The sequence below is a fragment of the Bos taurus genome, chromosome 5 (assembly GCF_002263795.3).
Source record: "Bos taurus isolate L1 Dominette 01449 registration number 42190680 breed Hereford chromosome 5, ARS-UCD2.0, whole genome shotgun sequence".
NCBI lineage: Eukaryota > Metazoa > Chordata > Mammalia > Artiodactyla > Bovidae > Bos > Bos taurus.
The window spans coordinates 76,000,247-76,019,741 of NC_037332.1; the positions used below are offsets into that span (position 1 = coordinate 76,000,247).

The following is a 19,495-nucleotide window of genomic DNA, read 5'->3' on the forward strand; positions in this document are numbered from 1 at the left end:
ACCACCAACACCTGTCGGCCTGGGGAAGGGCTTCTGCCCTTCCAGAGTCTGGGTGTCGCCACCTCCCACCACAGGCAATATAGCTGTTCCCACATCAGGGTACAATGAGCCAGGTATCCGGATGGTCCTTGTACCGCACCCGTGGGGCGTCAACAGCACCCTGGCTTCCCCGCTGAGGAACCAGGACAGGCTTCCTCCGGTCCAGCATGCAGACAGCCTTCGGGCAGTGGCACTGATGGCCTCCAGCGATGGTTTGGGCCTGGGATTGAGCAACAGGGAGACCCAGGTGTATGGCCTGGACCCTTGGTGAATGTGGAGCCGTTTGCCTGAATAGAGAGCCCGGAGGTAGGGGGAGAGGTTGTGGCCATGGGTCCTGATGAGGAGACAGTGGGGATGAGGGACCACAGGGATGGTGCTCGCCGAGTTGTCGATTTTCGCCCTATAGCTTTGTGGCTGGTCTCCCCAGACACTGACCCTCTAAGACTGACTGTTAGAAGTCAAAACTGGTCACACAGATGTTCTTCCTCTTCACAGAGGGCCTCCCAAGGCCAGCTCATGAGCGCTCTTCTGGGAAGTGAGGTCTAGCTGTCCTGAAGACGCCTGCAGCAGCTGTCAGTCCAGGGACCTTGGAGCAACCACTGATGGGTACGTGCCGGGACCCCTGCCGGTCCTGGCTGTCTGCACGTTTCTCTGCAGAGCCCATTGAGAAGGACGAGGCAGAGGAAGCCCAAGCCCACCAGCCAAGACCCCGCTTCTGCTCTTTTGTCTGCATAGAAACGCTTTGCTTGTCCACTGGACCCTGAAGCCGTGGAGCCGTGTGGTCCATGAGGCCTGCTCTCTTGTGCCTCCACTTTGGCAGCTGTGCAGTGGGGACTGTTGAGCTCCTGAGCACATAGGCTTGTTGGGAAAAATGGGGACCACTTTAATCCCGCACACCTGGGGCTTCTGCTGAGTGGGGAGTGGACATCTGTGGCCCTGCTGGACCAGATTCCTGGTTCTTGTTGCCCTAGCATGTATACCAGAGCCCTTTCCCCAGGAACTCTGAGAAAGTGGACTCCCTTCCTCTTAAATGACACACCTTGTAGGGCCTGCTGAGCACAGGGTGGGTGGGAGAGGGGAGGTTGGTGGTTAGTGGGTCAGAGAAATGCTCTCTTGGTTTTCCCACATCCACGGAAGTTCCCGGTAGCTTGCAGCCTCTTGAAGTAAGTTCAGATGAGGTGGGTCCCCCAAGCTTTCTCTTGATTTCCTCCCACCGTGTGGTAGGGCCTGGGTAGGGTGTTTGCACCAGGGTCTGGAATAGGTTGTCTGGGAGGGTGTTCTTGGCCCTGACCCCGTGGATGCCCACTGTGGCCCAGCGCTGTGGGGCAGCTGCCGGGCAGGGCTCCGAGCTCCCCCAGATGCTGTCTGTAGTCTTCTCTTCCTCTGCTCTTACTGCTGCACTGTTACCAGTTTGACAGCGAATGATGCCCCTCGTTGTGGCGTGTCTCTTTCCTGGACGGTGGAGACTTTGGCTGCTGTTTCACTTTTCAGAGGCTGGTGTTTCTCTTTCGTTTCCAATTTGTTTGCAACCTCCTTAGTGAATTCTTTGTGCCCCTGGGAGTCCTTTGTAGGATTTCACGTCCTCATGAGGGCCGAGAAGAATGTTTGGTGTTTGTTGAGTTCCATGGAGGGCCTTTCTCTCAGTGTCTTCCCTCTGCTCCTTGCAGGCCCGGTCGGTTTACACAACATTGGACAGACATGCTGTCTTAACTCCCTGATCCAGGTGCTTGTTAGAAATGTGGGATTTGCCAAGATACTGAAGAGGTAAGACCATTGTTAAGGCAGATAAATGTGTGTATTGTTTTTTGTTTTTGTTTATTCTGTTATTCAGTTATTTGGACTTTGAGAAGTCTTCTTTCAAAAGCTGCCAGAGAAGAGATCTTGTTTTGTACAATCTGAACTATACATTGTAATCATCTAGGAAGTTTAAAAAAATGTGAAATGCTGATCCCACTCCAGATATTTGGTTTCACTTGGGATCTGCATGGGTTTCTAGGGTGGGGCCCAAGATGGGTACTTTCCAGAAAACTCCCCAGATGATTCTAAAATGCAGCCAGACTGAGAACCACTGATTTGGTTAAAAGGAAGTTGGGGTAGTATCAGTAGGCGGGTCCATGAGTCTGTTGACTTTTCTCAAACAGCACACACACACACACACACACACACACATACACACACAGAGTATATATACACACAGTACACACACTGTGAAAACCCTTCTTTTCAGTGGGTTCTGCCAAGAAGTGTTGAGGCTCAGCCAGCAGTGACTGAGTGGAACACCATGCCAATGTGTGCATATTCACATAATACACCTTATCGCTCATTCTTTTCTGCCTTGAGCTTTCTCCTTTTCCCGTTTCATGGACACGGGAGGTTGCCTGTAATTAAATCATTGCCAGAATACACTGACGTTCCTTCCCGTGTCCTTCCCAGGACTAGACCTTACTTGCTGTTTCCCTTTGAAGGACTTCAGGCTGGGTGTGTGCTGAGGACCGAGGACCTACTGCTCTTGCCCTTCATCTTGGTGTGATTCTCGTGCAGGGTGGGGAGAGGGTGCCCCGTCTCGAGAGGATGCTCTATAGCTGATTTGCTGACATGGCCGTCCTCAGCCTTGTCTGTACATTTTAGTCATCCGGGAAATAAAAATTTTGATAAATGCGCCCCGCCCCCAGAAATCCTGATGTGGTCCATCTGCGGAGTGGCCCGGACATGGAGATTTTTGAAAGTTCTCCCAGGTGACTCTAGTGTGGCCCTGGTGTTGAGAACAGTGGGGACAGGGAGGTTTGTGGCTCTTCTCACCCGGCAGGATAACGGTGCCAGGCGGAGCTGAGGAGCAGAGGAGGAGTGTCCCCTTCCAGCTGCTCTTGCTGCTGGAGAAGATGCAGGACAGCCGGAAGAAGGCGGTGCAGCCCACAGAGCTGGCCTACTGTCTGCAGAAGTACAACATTCCGAGTAAGACGGTCCTCCTGCTCTGGCTCCTGGCCTGGTGCTCTGAGGGGAAGGGGAGCTCTTGGAGGGGTGAGGGGGAGGGAGCAGAAGAGAGGAGAGTGGAGGAAATGAGGGGCCTCATGGCCCTTGAGTGCACAGGAAGGAAACCCTCCTTGTGTTGGACGCCTGTGTGTGTATCTGAAATACCTTAAACAACCCTCATCTCGCAGGGACAGCATTTATTTCGTTATTCATGTTTTACTTTCGTACTCACTCTTTTCCTGCCTCTCAGTGGAGTAAGTCAGCCTAGGAGTCTCCTCAAAGCTGGTTCAGCTGCAGGTAAAGCATCCTAAAGAAATAGAATACAGGATTCGTAAGGAGAAACCATGTTCTACGAAAGGAAACTCTTAAATAGCTTAGTTTTTTTTTTTTTTAAACAGACTCAAATGAAATATTCATCACATACTATAAATTTAGTCATTTAAAAGTATACAATTCAGAGGTTTTTAGGATTTCACAAAGCTGTGGAATTATCATCACAGTCTAAATTTAGCAAATTTTTATCATCTCCCCAAAGAAATCCTCTACCTGTTAATAATTGCTTACCATCCTCCTTTGTCTTCTTCCAGGTTTCCCACATCTAGCTTTTAGATCTAGACCTGTGTTTCTCTTAGAGTTAAATTTTGTGAATGGTGTGAGGTAGGGGTCCAGCTTCGTTCTTTTGTACGTGGTATCCAGTTGTTTCAGCGCCACGTGTTGAAGGTACTCCTCTCTTGCTCAGTTGGTCTAGTTTCTTTCCTTATTCCAGTGAGCATCCTCTCACTTCAGCCTGGCAAACTCCTCTCAGCCATCCTTGTGAGGCAGGCCTGGTGGTGATGATCTCTTAGCTTTTCTCTGTCTGGGAAAGCCTGTGTCTCTCCTTCATTTCTGAAGGACAGCGTTCCCGGATAACGTTCTGTTTATCAGCAGTTTCTCCTTTCATCCCTTTGTATATACCTTCCTACTTTCTCATGGTCTGTAAGGTTTGTGCTGAGAATGTACTGATACCTTATGAAGCGGGTTCCCTTGGGGTGATAGGCTTCTTTTCTCATATGGCTTTTAAGATCTCTTTGATTAAAAAAAAATTATTTTTGGTTGCTCTGGGTCTTTGTTGCTTTGCGTGGGCCTTTTTTCTAGTTTGGGGGAGTGGAGGCTACTTTTCCTTGCAGCGTGTGGGCTTCTCATTGTGGTGGCTTCTCTTGTTGCGGAGCACTGGCTCTGGGGCACGTGGGCTCGGCAACTGCAGCTCCCAGGCTCTGTCGCACAGGCTCAATGCTGTAGCCCATGGGCTTAGTTGCTCTGTGACTTGTGAGATCTTCCCAGACCAGCGATTGAACCTGAGTCCTATCCACTGCACCATCAGGAGTTCCTGTCTCTGACTTTTGACAGTATTATGATGTTTCTTAGAGAACAGTTAGTTGAGAGGAATATGTTTGGGAACCAACAAGCTTCCTGAACTTCAATGTCTGAATGTCTCCCCGGATTTGGGATGTCCCAGCCACTGTTTCTTGAGATAAGTTTTCTACCCTTTCCGTTCTCATCTTCTGGGACTCCATCAAAGTGTAGGTTGTTTCCATGCATTGTAAGTTAGGTCGTGGATTTGAGATCTTTCTTGTTTTTTTAACATAAGCATTTGTAGTCTGAATTTTTCCTCCAGCTTTGCTTTCACTGCAGCCCATAAATTTTGGTATGTTGTGTTTTTATTTTCATTTGTCTCTCAATATTCTCATTTTTTTCTGTTACACAACACAGTGATTAAGTATTTCTACACATTTCAAAATGAACACCATAGGTCTAATTACCATTGGTTACCATGCAAAGATATTACATAACTATTAACTCGGTTCCCCACACTGTACATTTAATACCTGTGCTTCACTTATTTTGCAACTGGAAGTTTGTGCCTCTTAATCTCCCTCACATATTTCTGTCCTCTCTCCGATTCACACTGGAGACTGCTCAGGTTCCTTTTTCGTTGTTATTCAGTCACTCAGTCATATCTGATTCTTTTGAGACCCCATGGAGTGTAGCATACCAGGCTTCCCTGTCCTTCAGTATCTCCCAGAGTTTGCTCAAACTCATGTCCATTGAGTTGATGATGCCATCCAACCATCTCATCCTCTGTGGCCCCCTTCTCCTCCTCCTCTCAATCTTTCCCAGCATCAGGGTCTTTTCCAATGAGTCAGCTCTTTGCATCAGGTGGCTCCATTATTGGAGCTTCAGCTTCAGCATCAGCCCTTCCAATTAGGTTGTTTGTTTTCTTAGTGTTGAGTTTGAAGAGTTTTTTTGTATATTTTGTATCTTCTTAAAATATCTCTTTTGTAAATATTTTCTGTCAATCTGTAGTTTGCTTTCTCATGCTCCTGACAGAGCAGAAATTGTTAATTTTAATGAAGTCCAGCTTATCAGTTCTTTATTTTATTGATTATACCTTGCTGTCATATCTAAAAAATAATCACCAAACCCAAGGCCGTGTAGATTTAGTCTTATATTGTCTTAAGGAGTTTTATTTACAGTTTTGCATTTTAAATTTAGGTCTGTTATCTATTTTGTTCATTTTCTTCTTTTTTAGGATATAAGGTCTGTGTCCAGATTGGTTTTTTTCATGTGAATGTTCAGGTATTTGAGCAACATTTGGTGAAAACGCTGGTTTCCATCGTGAAAGAGCAGTGGACAATTGTTTCAGTCAATTCAGTCGTTCAGTCACATCTGACTCTCTGTGACCCCATGGACTGCAGCATGCCAGGCTTCCCTATCCATAACCAACCCTCGGAGCTTGCTTAAGCTCACGTCCATCAAGTCGATGATGCCATCCAACCATCTTATCCTCTGTCTTTCCCTTTTCCTCCTGTCTTCAGTCTTTCCCAAGACCTTTCAATCTTTTGACATTGTTTATTTTGATGTATTTTGGGCTCTTTCTATTTTTCTATTCTTTTGTAATACCACTTTGTCTTGATAACTGAGGCTCTGTAGTTTGATATTAGTCGTCTGATTTTATTTGATTTTTTCCTTCAGTACTATGTTGGCTATTCTGAGTCTTCTGCTTCTTCAGGTAAACTTTGGAATAAGTTTATCAATATTCATGAAATAACTTTCTGGTATCTTTTTTTAAAAATTATTTTATTTTATTTTATTTTTTTAACTTTGATGGAGTTGCATTGAGTCTAGAGATCAGGTTAGGAGGAAGAACTGGCATGTTGACAATTTTTAGTCTTTGTATCCATGAACATGGAATATCTCTCCATTAGGTAGGTCTTTTGATTTTATTCATCAGTGTTTGTAGCTTTTCTCATATCGATCTTGTACATATTTGGTGAGATTTATATCTAAGCATTTCATTTTATGTGCTCTAATATAAATTATATTGTGTTTTAAATTTAAAATCTCACTTGTTCATTGCTGATATATAAGAAAGTGATTGACTTCTATATATTTGCCTTGTAGCCTGCAGTCTAACCATAATCACTTATTAGTTCCAGCAGTTTTTGGTTATTTTGCATTTTCTATGTGAATGATCATGTCATCTGCAAAGAAGGACATTCTGAAATCTTCCTTTCCAGTCAGTATACCCTTTATTTCCTTTTCTTATCTAATTAGCTAGGGCTTCCAATACAACATTGAAAAGGAGTGGTGAGAGGGAACTTTCTTGTTTATTTTCCTGATCTTGGAAGAAACGCTGCTAGTTTCTCACGATTAAATGTGATATTAGCTGTAGGTTTTTTGAAGATGTTCCTTATCAATCTTAGGACGGTTCTGTCCGTTCTTAGTTGGCTGAGAGTTTTTATCATGAATGGGTTTTGGATTTTGGCAGATGACTTTCTGTATCTATTAATGTACTCATGTGAATATTCTTTAGAGCCTGTTGATGTCATAGGTTCATAAATTGATTTCCAGTTGAACTAGTCTTGCATGCCTGGGATAAGTCTTGGTTGTGGTGTATAATTCTTTTTACATTGTTTGGATTCTATTTGCTAATATTATCTTACAGATTTTGAATCTGTGTTCATGTGAGATATTGATCTATAGTTTTCTTTTATTGGAATGTTTTTGTCTGGCTTGGTATTAGGGCGAAGGTGATCTTATAGAATGAGTTGGGAAGTATTCCCTCTGCTTCTATCTTAGGAGATTTTGGGGAATTGGAAGAATTCCTCCCATAAATGTTTGGTTGAATTCATCAGTGAACCCGGTGGATGCTCTGTTCATTTTTCATCATTCATTTTTCCTTTCATTCCTCAGACTGGATAACCTCCGTTGACCTATTTTCAGGTTTGATGATTCCTTTGCCAACTCAGATCTGCTCTTGACTACTTCTGGTGAGCACTTCTGTCCTTCTACTCTTCTAGTCAGGAATTTCGATTTGGTCTTTTACGTGTTTCTTTTCTCTATTGATACTTTTTATTTGGTGAGACATTGTTTTCATTCTTTAGTTATTTTGGGTTTTTGGATGCTTTAGTTCTTTGAACATACAGTAATAAACTAATCTGAAGTCTTTGTCTAGTACATCTGGGGCATCTCAGTGAGTTTCTAGTGATTGCTCTTCTTCCTGTGTGTGCACCATATTTTCCTGTTTCCTTGTGTGTCTTGGAATTTTTTGTTAGAAACTAGACATTTTAGATAATGTGACAACACTGAACATCAGAAACCCCCACAGTGGGGTCTCTTCTTGCTGTTGTTTTTACTGTAAGATCTTTACTTTGAGTTTCTGGCCAGGCTTTTCTTGCCTCGGCTGGCATGGTTGCCTTAGGTAACTGAGTTGTTTATTGTCGCTGAGCATTTTCCACAGACACCCTGGGAATATTACAGGCTTTCAGCTTTGAGTCAGGTTAAATAACAGCAACCTCCTTTAAATGGGCTTTTCCCTGGAGCTGCTGCAAACAGGTCAGATCGTGGGAATGCTCCTGGCCAGGGGCTTTCCTAGGTGCCCAGTCCAGCCCCAGCCTGTCGCCTGTGGCAACTGCAAGGCTTCTCGTTTTCAAGCCTTCTGCAGAGCATTGAAGAGTGTGTGGGAACCAGCCAAGTTGAGGAAGCCGCAGTCCCTGCTCTGCAGTTTTTCCTGAATTCCTAAGATTTTTGTAAACTCTTGGTTTTGTTGCTTGTGTGGAGGAGTGGGTTTAGAGAGACCCTCTCTCTGCTGCCCCAGGTATAGCTCATGTTTCTCTAGTTTTCCTAACAGTTTGTATGCCTGGGGAAGTCTTCTCTAAATTGTGAGTCCATACATGGATACTCACCTTCTGCTAGAATGTAGGTTTCCTGGGAACAGGCTTGTGCAGTACCTGCATGTAGCAGGAGTGAAGGAAATTATAGGTTGGGCAGGGCCCCGGTATTTCTCAGATGAATTGGGACTCCTGGTTCTGGAATGGGCAGATGAGGCAGGACGTCTCTGCCTGGCAAAGTGACTTGACCCTCTTCATGTTCTGTGTTGGCTCTGGGGAAGGCAGCCTGCTGAAAGTAATTCTCTGGAGACAGCATCAGTTCAACCTGCTACTAGCCTGTTAATCCCTGTTTTGGGATTATTAGCTTGGAATTTGGATTGATTAACCATTCATCTGGGCTTTCTGGGTGACTCAGATGGTAAAGAATCTGCCTGCAATGGAGGAGAACCCGGGTTCGATCCCTAGGTGGAAGATCTAATAAGTAATGCTCACTGATTATGTGCTGGTTATTGAGTTGGTAAGGGAATTAGACTGACAGAGTCTTTGCCTCCATGGAGCTGACAATTGAGAGAAGAGACAGGCCAAAACAAAATAAAACCCCCAAACACTGAGTACAAATTGTGATAAGTATCACAAAGGAAATGGTGTTAACAGGTATGAAGGAAATGGTGTTAACAGGTATGAATTCTGAGTCTGGCAGCTGGGGCAGGAGGGCATGACCCGCATCATGGGCCCTCCCTGGGAGTTGCTTTTCTCTTTGGCCAGTGTTTGTCCAGCATGATGCTGCCCAGCTCTACCTCACAGTCTGGAACCTGATCAAGAACCAGATCACAGACGTGGACTTGGTAAGTCCTAGAACAGAGAGCTCAGAAAGGGAGGATGCTGTCCTTGTGCACATGGAAACCAAGAGGAAACGTGTAGAATGCTCACCACAGTCGTGCAGTGTGGCCGCTGTGACTTCTCTGCACCTTAGTGAGCAGGGGCAGGGGCAGCCGCTATTTCTGGAGCTCTGTGTGGTGTCTCCAGCTCTGGACGTGGCTGACCTGTTCACTCGGGCTCTCTTTGCCCCTCTTCCTCCTACCCCCCGCCCCACGTTGCAGGTGGCAAGGCTGCAAGCCCTCTACACCATCCGGTTGAAGGAGTCCTTTGTCTGTCTTGAATGTACCTCGGAGATGAGCAGAAACAGCAGCATGCTGGCCCTCCCCCTGTCTGTCTTTGATATGCACTGGAAGCCCCTGAAAACGCTGGTGAGGTTCCTCCTGGGGAGTTTGCTATTCCCTGCAGCCCAATGTTGTCAGCGCTCCCTTGCTTCTTTAATGCACCCTTGGCTTTCAAAAACTGATTTCCATTTCCTAAGCATGGGTCTGCTTAGTTCTCCTTTGATTTGCAGGAAAAATAAGTCTCTCCTCCCGCTCCCCTTGTCCTTCCTGCTCCTCAACAAGTAGATCCTCTCTGAGATCCTGGCACGTGTACCACGCGGGCTGATGTTAGGGGAACCTGAGGAGAACCCTTGTCTGTGGGGAAAAGGGTGACCCCAGGTGGAGTAACCCTGGCTTTCCCTGCTCTCTGGGGCAGGAGGATGCTCTCCACTGTTTCTTCCAGCCCCAGGAGCTGTCCAGCAAAGACAAGTGCTTCTGTGAGAGCTGTGGCAGGAAGACTCTCTGGAAGCAGGTACTCGCTGCTGATCAGAGGCTTCCCTGGACTGTGGGGTGGGGGGTGCGGGCCCTTGGGGAGGGGGCATGCTGAGGGAGGGAATCCGCCAGGCTGGGTCCAGGATCCTGGGGGCTTCTGATGCCCAGAGCTGTGGATGCGCTCCTGGGGCCCCATCACTGTAGGGGTGGGGAGGGCACAAGAGCCACACTCAGGCCCACCCTCGCCTGGGCTCAGGGAGCAGACTCCACAGTCCCCTACAGACACCTGTGGAACCCTGGGCTGCTCAAGCCTTCTGTGGGAGACCCAGCAGATTCCAAGGAGGGGTGCTGTTTCACTCCCTTCTTTTTGGGGAGGAAGAACATCCTGTTGGCCCTGGTGCTTCTTGGAATTGACCTGTTTGAAGTGCCTGGGACTCATCTCCACGGTGACTGTGTTTTTTCCAGGTCTTGACACTGACCCATCTGCCCCAGACACTGACCATCCACCTCATGAGATTCTCCATCAGAAACCTGCGGGCAGAAAAAGTCTGCCACTCATTGTATTTCCCCCAGAATCTGGATCTAACCAAGCTCCTTGAGACAAAGGGAGAGCCCTGCAGTGCTGAGGAGCAGGTGAGGGCCCTCGTGCTCCTTACACACAAACACGCACACACACACATATACACACCCCCCACACACACACCCTGGCCTCATCAGAGCCCATGTCTTTTGTCTGTCTCCCTCCCCACCCCATCAGACACCACATCCTTTGTCTGTCTCCTTCCCCTGAGCTGCCCAGCATCACACACACCAGAGATGCATTTTGGGTTTGGGGCGTCATCCTCTCCTCTGTGGCCGAGCTCAGGACTCACAGGGAGGAACACTCACAAACGCTTAGTGTGATTCGTGGAAACATAGTCACACATTTAAGAAACACTGATCTTTCAATAAGGAGTTTAGACTCTTCTCGAATAACAGCCATGGGGCTGTTAGCTTCACATTCCCACCAGCGTTGCTGTTGGCAGCTGCATTTCTGTTAAGACTCAGAAGACTTTATTTCTAATGACTGGACAGCTATCTCCCAGTACTGACAGAAGAAACCATACTTCAGAACCTTCCTTTTACATAGGGTGTGCCACAGGTGACCCACATCCTGGGTGCTAAGCAGCACCAGCCTTGCTTCCTTCTCCCGACAGATTACACTTGCCTTGGGGATAAGAAAGGAGCCAGCACTTGGGGCCAAATTGATTTAGAGTAAAGTTGAATCCAGTTGTCTCGAGCTAGTAAGTTGTCGGGAGATTCTGAGAAAAGTGACATAAATATCTTTTCTCCATAGGTTTAAAATCCTACATTTATTGCCATATATACATGGGTCAGTTTTTGGACTGTCTGTTTTGTTCCCCTGAGCTCTTTACTATCCATGCTCTAGAACTATGGGTTTGTGTTTTTTTTTTGAAAAACTGAGGCCTGACCATGTGTTTGAGTGGCTCCTATTATAATAGGGTTTCCTTCCCTGTTTGGGGCATAGGATTCTGTTCTTTCCTTCTAGTTTCCTTATTTCCACTTGCACAGCCTACCTAATGAAGTATCTTAAAATTCTTTTACCTTGAAAAGACATGTGAGACATATAATGTCTCCCTATCTACCAACAGCCTAAACAGTTGTGCAGACTCACAACCAGTCTTTCTTTATTTGCACCCCATCCTCTTCCTTCTCCAAACCTCTACTGGGTTATTTTGAAGCAAATCTCAGATGCCATGCATGTCATTTGCCAGTATTTCATTATGTCTCTCTAGGGCTTCCTTGGTGGCTCAGACGGTAAATGCTTTCAATGCTGGAGATCTGGGTTCAATCCTTGGGTCAGGAAGGTCCCCTGGAGGAGGGCATGGCCACCCACTGCAGTATTCTTGCCTGGAGAATCCCCATGGACTGAGGAGCCTGGCAGGCTACAGTCCATGAGGTCTCTAAGAGTTGGACATGACTGAGCACCTAAGCGCACAGCACATGTCTCTCTAAAGAAGAAGCACACTTTTTCCAAACATGACCAGTTTCATCTCATGATTATGTAATATCCTCTAATATCCAGTTGGTATGTGGATCTCTTGACTGTCCTGTAAGTTGTTTGCTGTGTCTGAATCTAGATCCACATAAAGTCTACACTTGCATTTGCCTCAGTTTGCTCCCTCCCTCCCTTGGCCTTTCTTTCTTCCATAGGTTCTGTTTCTTTATTGTTCTCTCCCTTTTCTTTTCCTTGAGATGCATTTGTTTGAAGGGTTTTATGTACGTCCAGAATTGGCTGGTGGTCTTGTTTGGCGCTTTCCTCTCTCCTTGTATTTCCTGTAAACTGATAGTTCCATCCAGAGTTTGCCCCAGAGTAATATTAAAAACCCAGTGTAATGTCCTCACGTGAGAACAGAGAATGATTTGAGCCCTCCCTTTTAGGGACAAAGCTTTGTTTTGTCGACTAAAAAATACAGTCACAACCTGAAAGTAGAGAGTTTTTTATTTGGTGGGAATATTTAGGACTCAGAGTCCCAGAGACAGTGTCTCAGTAGCTCTGAGAAAACTGCTCCAAGGAGGCAGGAGGGCAGTGAACAAGTGAGGTTGCTCAGTCGTGTCCACCTCTTTGCAACCCCATGGACTGTAGCTTACCAGGCTCCTCCATCCCTGGAATTTTCCAGGCAAGAGTACTGGAGTGGGTTGCCATTTCCTTCTCCAGGGGATCTTTGTAACCCAGGGATCAAACCCGGGTCTCCTACAATGCAGGCAGATGCTTTACCATCTGAGCCACCAGGGAGTCAGTCTACATACAAGTTTGCAATGGAGGGAGCAGGCAGTCTGAACATCACAGATCAGGTATGAAGCTAAGGAGTTTGGCATTCTGTGTATGGGTGCAAGCCTCTAGGCTTGGATTCACTCCTTTCATGTGCAGCTCAGCGACCTGAGCACCTCAGCCAATCCTGTTTCCTCGTTTGCCTGGCTTCTTGCATCACCTCCCCCCCACAGCAGTCACTGTGGGGTGGCAGCATCTGCTGGACCTCAGTTTTGGGGAGCCCTCATTCACATTTGGAGGCCAGAAATCGCTGGTGGCTGTGACATTCCTTGTTTATTAATAGGCAGAAGATATTTTCATTTCACAGTTTGTACCACCCTCATCCTCTCCCCTTCATAATCCCATTTCAGAGTCTCAGGTAAGGGACATTATTTGACTGTATTGAAAAGAAAAGTACAATTTTCCTGACTCTTGTGGAGATCTTGCCCAAAATGAAGACTCTCACCACTGTTCCCTTTTCACAGAGAATCATCTCTTATCTAGCTTTTCTGAGACCAAAGGGAGCAGGGTTAATTACCCCAAACCTGGTGACTATGCTGGTCTTTCCCTTACCATGATGCTCTCTTACTGATTCTGCTCTGCTTCAAATCTGTCTCCTCCAGGCCTCTCTCCTGGGGCTTCTTTCTCTGCTTCTGGGTCCTTTCCTGCCCATTTTTATTGGTATTTAATTTTCATCGCATTCCTTTTTCTTCCCATTGTTCAAATGTCTTCTCATTAATTCTTATGGTTTCGATCATCTGAAACTGAGGACTTTCGAGTCGCTGTCCCCTACCCAGGTCTCACTCTTGATCCCCAAACCAGGGTGTCCACCTCCAGCTGAGTCCTGAGAAACTCGCTGTCTTCATCCCCAGACACCTCTGTTCCATGCGTAACTTTATAGCACCAACATCTTCCTAATTTCCAAGCCAAGAATCTGGGGTTCATCCTTGCAGTGCCCCCTACTTACTCCTCCCCACTGTATCCATCAGTTGCCGAGTGACTTACTGTTTTTCCTTGACTTTGCACAAATCTGTCCCCCACTTCCTCAGTACTGGAGTCAAAAGCTGGCGCCTCAGAGCCAGGCAGGCTTGGGTGGAGGTCCCACCTCTTGATAAGCTCTGAATCTGATGTGAGTTACTCTACTCCTTGAGCTCAGATTCCATGTCTGCAAAATGGGATTGATGCCAACACCCTGTGTACAGGTTCGTTGTGGATATTAAATGAAATAGTGCATATGAATCACATTTATCTCTAAACATAGAATCCTATTTAGTCATTAGCTCTCATCAGATGCAAAATCCATTTCAGAATGCATCATGTTATATGAAGACGTACCATATTGTCTTATGAGCCTTGAATGTCTTGTTCTGAAGATGTATTATTATTATTTTAAACAGTGGACCTCCAGGGAAGTTCCCATAGCATCTTATTTTTTTTTTTAATTTTATTTATTTTGGCTTTACTGGGTCTTTGTTGCTTTGTACTGGCTCTCTCTAGTTGTGGAGGTCAGGGGCTACTCTTTATTGTGGTGAGTGGGCTTCTCATTGTGGTGGCTTCTCTCGTTGTGGAGCACAGGCTCTAGATGCGTGGGCTTCAGTAATTACAGCAGCCGGGCTCAGCAGTTGTGGCTCGCAGGTTAGATCTGCAGCATGTGGAATCTTCCCAGACCAGGGATCGAACCTGTGTCCCTTGCATTGGCAGTTGGATTCTTATCCACTGTGCCACCAGGGAAGTCCCTGAAGGTGTATTATTAAGTGAAGTGCAAAGTATTTCCTGCTTCTAATTCTTACACTTCTCATGAAAGATGTGAAGACAGTTTTCTCTCAGTGGCTAAACATATTTAGGCATATTTTTTATATACAGCATAGGTGTGTGAGTATGTCTGCAGTTAATAAAATTGTCATCACAAGACTGCTAAAAGCACTGTAAAATCATAAAAAGCTGTAACTTTTAGCAAAGCAATAAATAATACAAATCTAACAAAGAACCAGAATAATAATGTTTAAGCTTGTTTTGAAGTAGTTCACTTGAGCAAGTATGTCATAAAATATTTGAGTGTGTTGCTAATGGAAATATCACTTTTCAAATTTTACATTATATATACATTTGTCTATCACCTATCATATAACAATTCAAGTATGCTATTAATATTGTAGCACATAAATTATATATTTATGCTCATTATTTTTCTTACAGCATATGAAGCTTAGGTTTCTAAAGAAAAAAATTATAGACTCAGCATCTAGATATGACTCTTTAATTGGTCAGGAGGAATAAGAAACATTTAATTCACAACGCAAAGTAATTTTTTTCTTTGAGGGTGCTTTATGATGTAATATGTAGAAGAATATTGTATTTGAAAGTGAAAGTCACTCAGTCATGTCTGACTCTTTGCAACCCTGGCAAGAATACTGGAGTGGGTAGCTGTTCCCTTCTCCAGGAGATCTTCCTGACCCAGAAACTGGGGTCTCCTGCATTGCAGGTAGATTCTTTACCAGCTGAGCTCCCAGGAAATATTGTATGTAAATCATGGAAAAATAAAATATTAGTTCACTTTTAGGATAAAAAAAGTAATGTATGTGAAGACTTAGCCAAATGCTGGAAGCTAGCTAGTAATTATCATGTTTATAATGCTTGTTGTCATTTCGTGGTGCTTCTTGCTGGTGGTCAGTCTCTCCCCACTTCTTCCGCTCTCAGCTGTGACTCTGCCTCACTTGGACTCTCAAGCCATTTTCATATGCCTTCACTCTGGTGTTCTCAAACACAAATCTGATGCTGCTGCTCCTCTGCACAGAGCCTTCCAAGGCTGCCGCTGCTGGGATGTTTTGACTCCTGACTTGGCCTCAGTGGGTCCCTGCACCCCTGCCCCATCCCTCAACCCCATCCCCCACCACCATGCCCTCCACAGATCCTTCAGGGTAGTTTAAGCACATTGTCTCTGGGGAGCTTTTCTCAACTGCCCATTCCTTCTTGTTTTGGGGTAGAGACTGCTTCCCAGATTTATCTGTAAACCTGGTGTGAAACCTCGCTTCACAGCTGTGCTGTAATTAGGTATGAGCATCTTGTGGTCAGAGATGGTCTTCTGGGGCCCTGGGCGCACCAGTGCCTGGCAGAGAGGCACTGAGAAGCAGAGGGTCGGAAGAGGAGGTGTGATGGGGGTCCCTTTATCCTTGTGTCCTTCAGTGTGGAGGGCACTATGAGCTCTTTGCTGTGATCGCCCACGTGGGGAACGCTGACTATGGTCACTACTGTGCCTACATCCGGAGTTCTGAAGATGGAGAATGGTTCTGCTTCAACGACTCCAATGTTTCTTGGGTGAGAAGCGTCCTCCCAAACTGCCTCTTGCCGTGGGTTCTCCATCTCTAATGGGTTCTGAGCCAGGACTGGAAGGCCATTGTGACCCAGACACACTAAGATCCTGTTTTCTGTGGCAGGGGGGCCTTTGTGAAATTTGAAGCCCTTTACTGCATGGAGCCCTATCTGGTTCACAGCTCTGCTACGGTCTGCTTAGCTTAGCGTCCCAGTTTCTGGAATTCTCAGCTCAGGGCCCTGCAACCTTGTGCTCTGGACTAACCTATGAAGGCAAGAAGCTCTAGAAAGAGTTACAAAATCTGGGCCCAGCATAACCAAGTGTAGACAATGCACCTGAGGGACTTGGTGTGCCGAGCACCTGTCACTGGGTGACCAGGCCTGGGAGTAGTCAGACTGGTCTGTCTAGGGGAGGGAGGGCAGCTGGCAGCACCATCACTCTCTGGCCACTTAACCTGGTTTGTCTCTGTCCTTGCAGGTGTCCTGGGAAGACGTCCAGTGTACCTATGGGAATCACAGCTACCGCTGGTGAGGAAGGCTGGGTCGTGGGTCCCATGAACTCACTCAGGGCATCTGTTGCTGTAGGAAAGGGCTGCCACTCACCTTTGGAGGCCCAGAGAATATGCTCAGCCTCGTTTTTCAGCCCCATCCACTGCACTGCTCCTCTCCTAGTTTATTTTTTAAATTTTTTTCATAGATAAAGGTTTGAAATTACATATGTATTTTTAAGTTAATTAAGAAAAATTTTTGTCAATGCTGTGTCTTCGTTGCTTTCTCTGGTTGTGGTGAGCGGGGGCTCTTTGTTGCAGGTGTGCAAGCTTCTCACTGTGGTGGCTTCTTTTGTTGCAGAGGACAGGCTCCAGAGCTTGCAGACTCAGCAGTTGTAGTGCACAGGCTTAGCTGCTCCATGGCACGCGGAGCCTTCCCAGACCAGAGATGGAACCCGTGTCCCCTGCACTGGCAGGTGGAGTCTTAACCACTGCACTGCCAGGGAAGTCCTCCTCTTGCAGTTTAGACCCAGCAGTGCTAAAGTGTCTGAGGCTCCCAAACAATCACACCATCCCTGGCTTTGCACGTGCTGTCCCTTCTCCTAGTTTGTCCCTGAGGCAAACCACCTTCATGCTTCCGTGCTTCTGCTCATGCCCACCTGCCTTGTACTGCCTTCCCAGCACCATTCAGGCAGGTGTGCAGGAGCCTCTCAGGTGTTTTCCATCATGTGCTCACCTCTTCACAGCCAGGACCACGCTGCTTGGTCATTGTTCACCTGCATAACATTCTTTCACGTTAACCATGAACTCTTCGGAAGCAAGGATCACTCTTGTCCTTCTCTGTTGTCTGGTATGGAGGCTTGAATTTAGTCAGTAATAACAGTAAATATATTGTTGAAAATCAGTAACTACATAGAGGGGAGGCTGGAGAGGAAAAAGCTTGGCAGAGATAAAGCAGAGACTTTGCAGGTTTTTTCTGCAGAGCTTCTGGGTTAGAGGTGACATTGCACACTAAGCGTGGTGTGGGACGTGGACCCAGCCGCACGAGTAGGTCTTCACTTGGAAACTGATAAATTGGGTGAAATTTGTGCTTGAAATCCTGCCCCCCCACCGCCCCCTGCTACCTGCTGCTTCTCCTTTTCTTCTAAGCATCTCCCTTAGATACACTCTTAGATATACACTTGGTCATCTTTTGGTTGTCAGTGACCCCCCGTTATTTAGATCAGGGTTTGGCAGACTTTTTCTGTCAAAGGCCAGAGAGTGAATGTTTCAGTTTCTGGGATACACAGTCTGTGTCTCGGCTCCTTGGTTCTGCTTCTGCAACACAAAAGCAGCCACTGGTGGTACATGAGTGAGCATATGTGGCTTTGTTCCGGTTACATTTACTTAAGTTCATGGGCTCATAGTTTGTCAACCCCTGCTTGAGATGTTAGCTAATAGTTATTTACCCGGGTCCCCAGTTTTGTCTGCCCTGAGCTGATAGGTTGATGAAGACCTGATCCAGTAAACCGGGAAGTTTTCTGATGGGTGTTCTATCAAGAAGTAATGATGTAGTAATGAACTCTGAATGTTTCGTCTCAGTGATGCCCTTGCACTTTTTTTCTTTCTAGGCGGGAGACTGCCTATCTCCTGTTTTACGTGAAGACTGAGTCCTAATGGATGCTCCCTAAACCTTCAGAGACCTACAGAGTGTCATCTTCCTTTTCTGTTCCTGTCTCTGCAGATTGTAAGAGATTCTGCAATGAGGAGAGGCACCGTTTTCAAGCTGTTTACATTTTATTTATAATAAGTGGTGATTCTTAAAATATTTAGCAGTGACACTACACAGGTCTGGATCGGTCAGAATGGGAGCCACTGGTGGACTCATGGTCTGGATTGCTCCTGCTGCACAAGGCAGTGATCTGTTAGCTGGGAGCTGCAGAGTCAGGGTGCTCCCAGGGGAGGAGAGACCAGGCCAGTGCTGGTAGCAAGAGGCAGTCGGGTAACAAAGGGCTGTGGTCAGGAATTATTTCAATATTCTACAGCTAATGTGACTATACTGATAGGTACTGATTGTATATCATTTCTGTTTATAATTTTAAAAACTTTCAGGGCTTCTCTAGTGGCTCAGTGGTAAAGAATCCACCTGCCAATGCAGGAAACATGGGTTTGATCCCTGATCTGGGAAGATCCCACATGCTGTGGAGCAACTAAGCCTGTGCACCACAACTGCTGATCCTATGCTCTAGAGCCCAGGAGCCACAAGGACGGAGCTCACTTGCCCTAGAGCCTGTGCTCCGAAACAGAAGCCACTGCAATGAGAAGCCTGTGCACCAGAGCTAGATAGTAACCCCTGCTCGCCGCAACAAGAAAAAGCTCTAGCAGCAACAAAGACCCTGCACAGCCAAAAATTAAAAAGAAAAAATTTTAAATGCGTATCAATTACATGAAACTCAAGTGCTTTGTAATTGTTATTCGTTTATTTGATAAATATGTATTGATCACCTACTTTGTGAAATGGTATGCCAGACAGTAATGAATACAATTCTTTCTCTCAAAAAGAACTTTTTAATTTAATGGGGGTTGATTAAAATACACGATACTGAGGGTTTGTGCTACAGGAATTCAAAGGAAAATAAATGAAAATGCTTCTGCTGTGCACCCACAGGAGCAGCCTGAAGGCTGGAAGGGGGCTGAGAATGAGGACAGTTTGTTTACAGGGAGAAGCACACCCAGTGGCATGGCTCAGGGTTCAAGGACCCTCCACACACCCGGAGGGAAGGGAGGTGGGGCTCAGCACGTTGATCTTGATCCAGGCTCAGAAGTTTGGGTCTAGCTTAATAAGTAATGAGGATTTTTTTTTTTTTTTTTTTGGAAAGTGTTCAAAAAGGAAAGGAACACTTAGTGGTGTTGCAGTAAAATGGATTTGCGGGTGACATGGGTTAGAGACAGGTTGGCAGCATGGGTGGGCAGATGTGCACAGTCCCTGGAGCCGTGTCAGAGGAAGAATGTGAATCGTGGGGTGTCCAGGGAAGGGAAACCCTGCACCAACCTGGGAAGAAGTGTGTGGACACCCCCCACCAACAAAGGAAGTGACTCAGTCATTCACGTGTTTAA

At 46.1% G+C, this 19,495-nt stretch overlaps 1 protein-coding gene across 1 annotated transcript; it reads left to right on the forward strand.

The window, feature by feature from the left end:
• Positions 1-1,705: 1,705 nt before the first annotated feature.
• Positions 1,706-18,055, forward strand: USP18 (ubiquitin specific peptidase 18; the record flags this gene model as incomplete). The annotated part of the gene is given in 9 exon segments (NM_001017940.1): positions 1,706-1,803; positions 2,846-2,991; positions 8,925-9,004; positions 9,260-9,406; positions 9,735-9,830; positions 10,256-10,423; positions 15,786-15,917; positions 16,390-16,439; positions 18,010-18,055. Coding segments are annotated over 9 exon segments (963 nt in total), but the record flags the coding sequence as incomplete, so codon positions are not given.
• Positions 18,056-19,495: the final 1,440 nt, after the last annotated feature.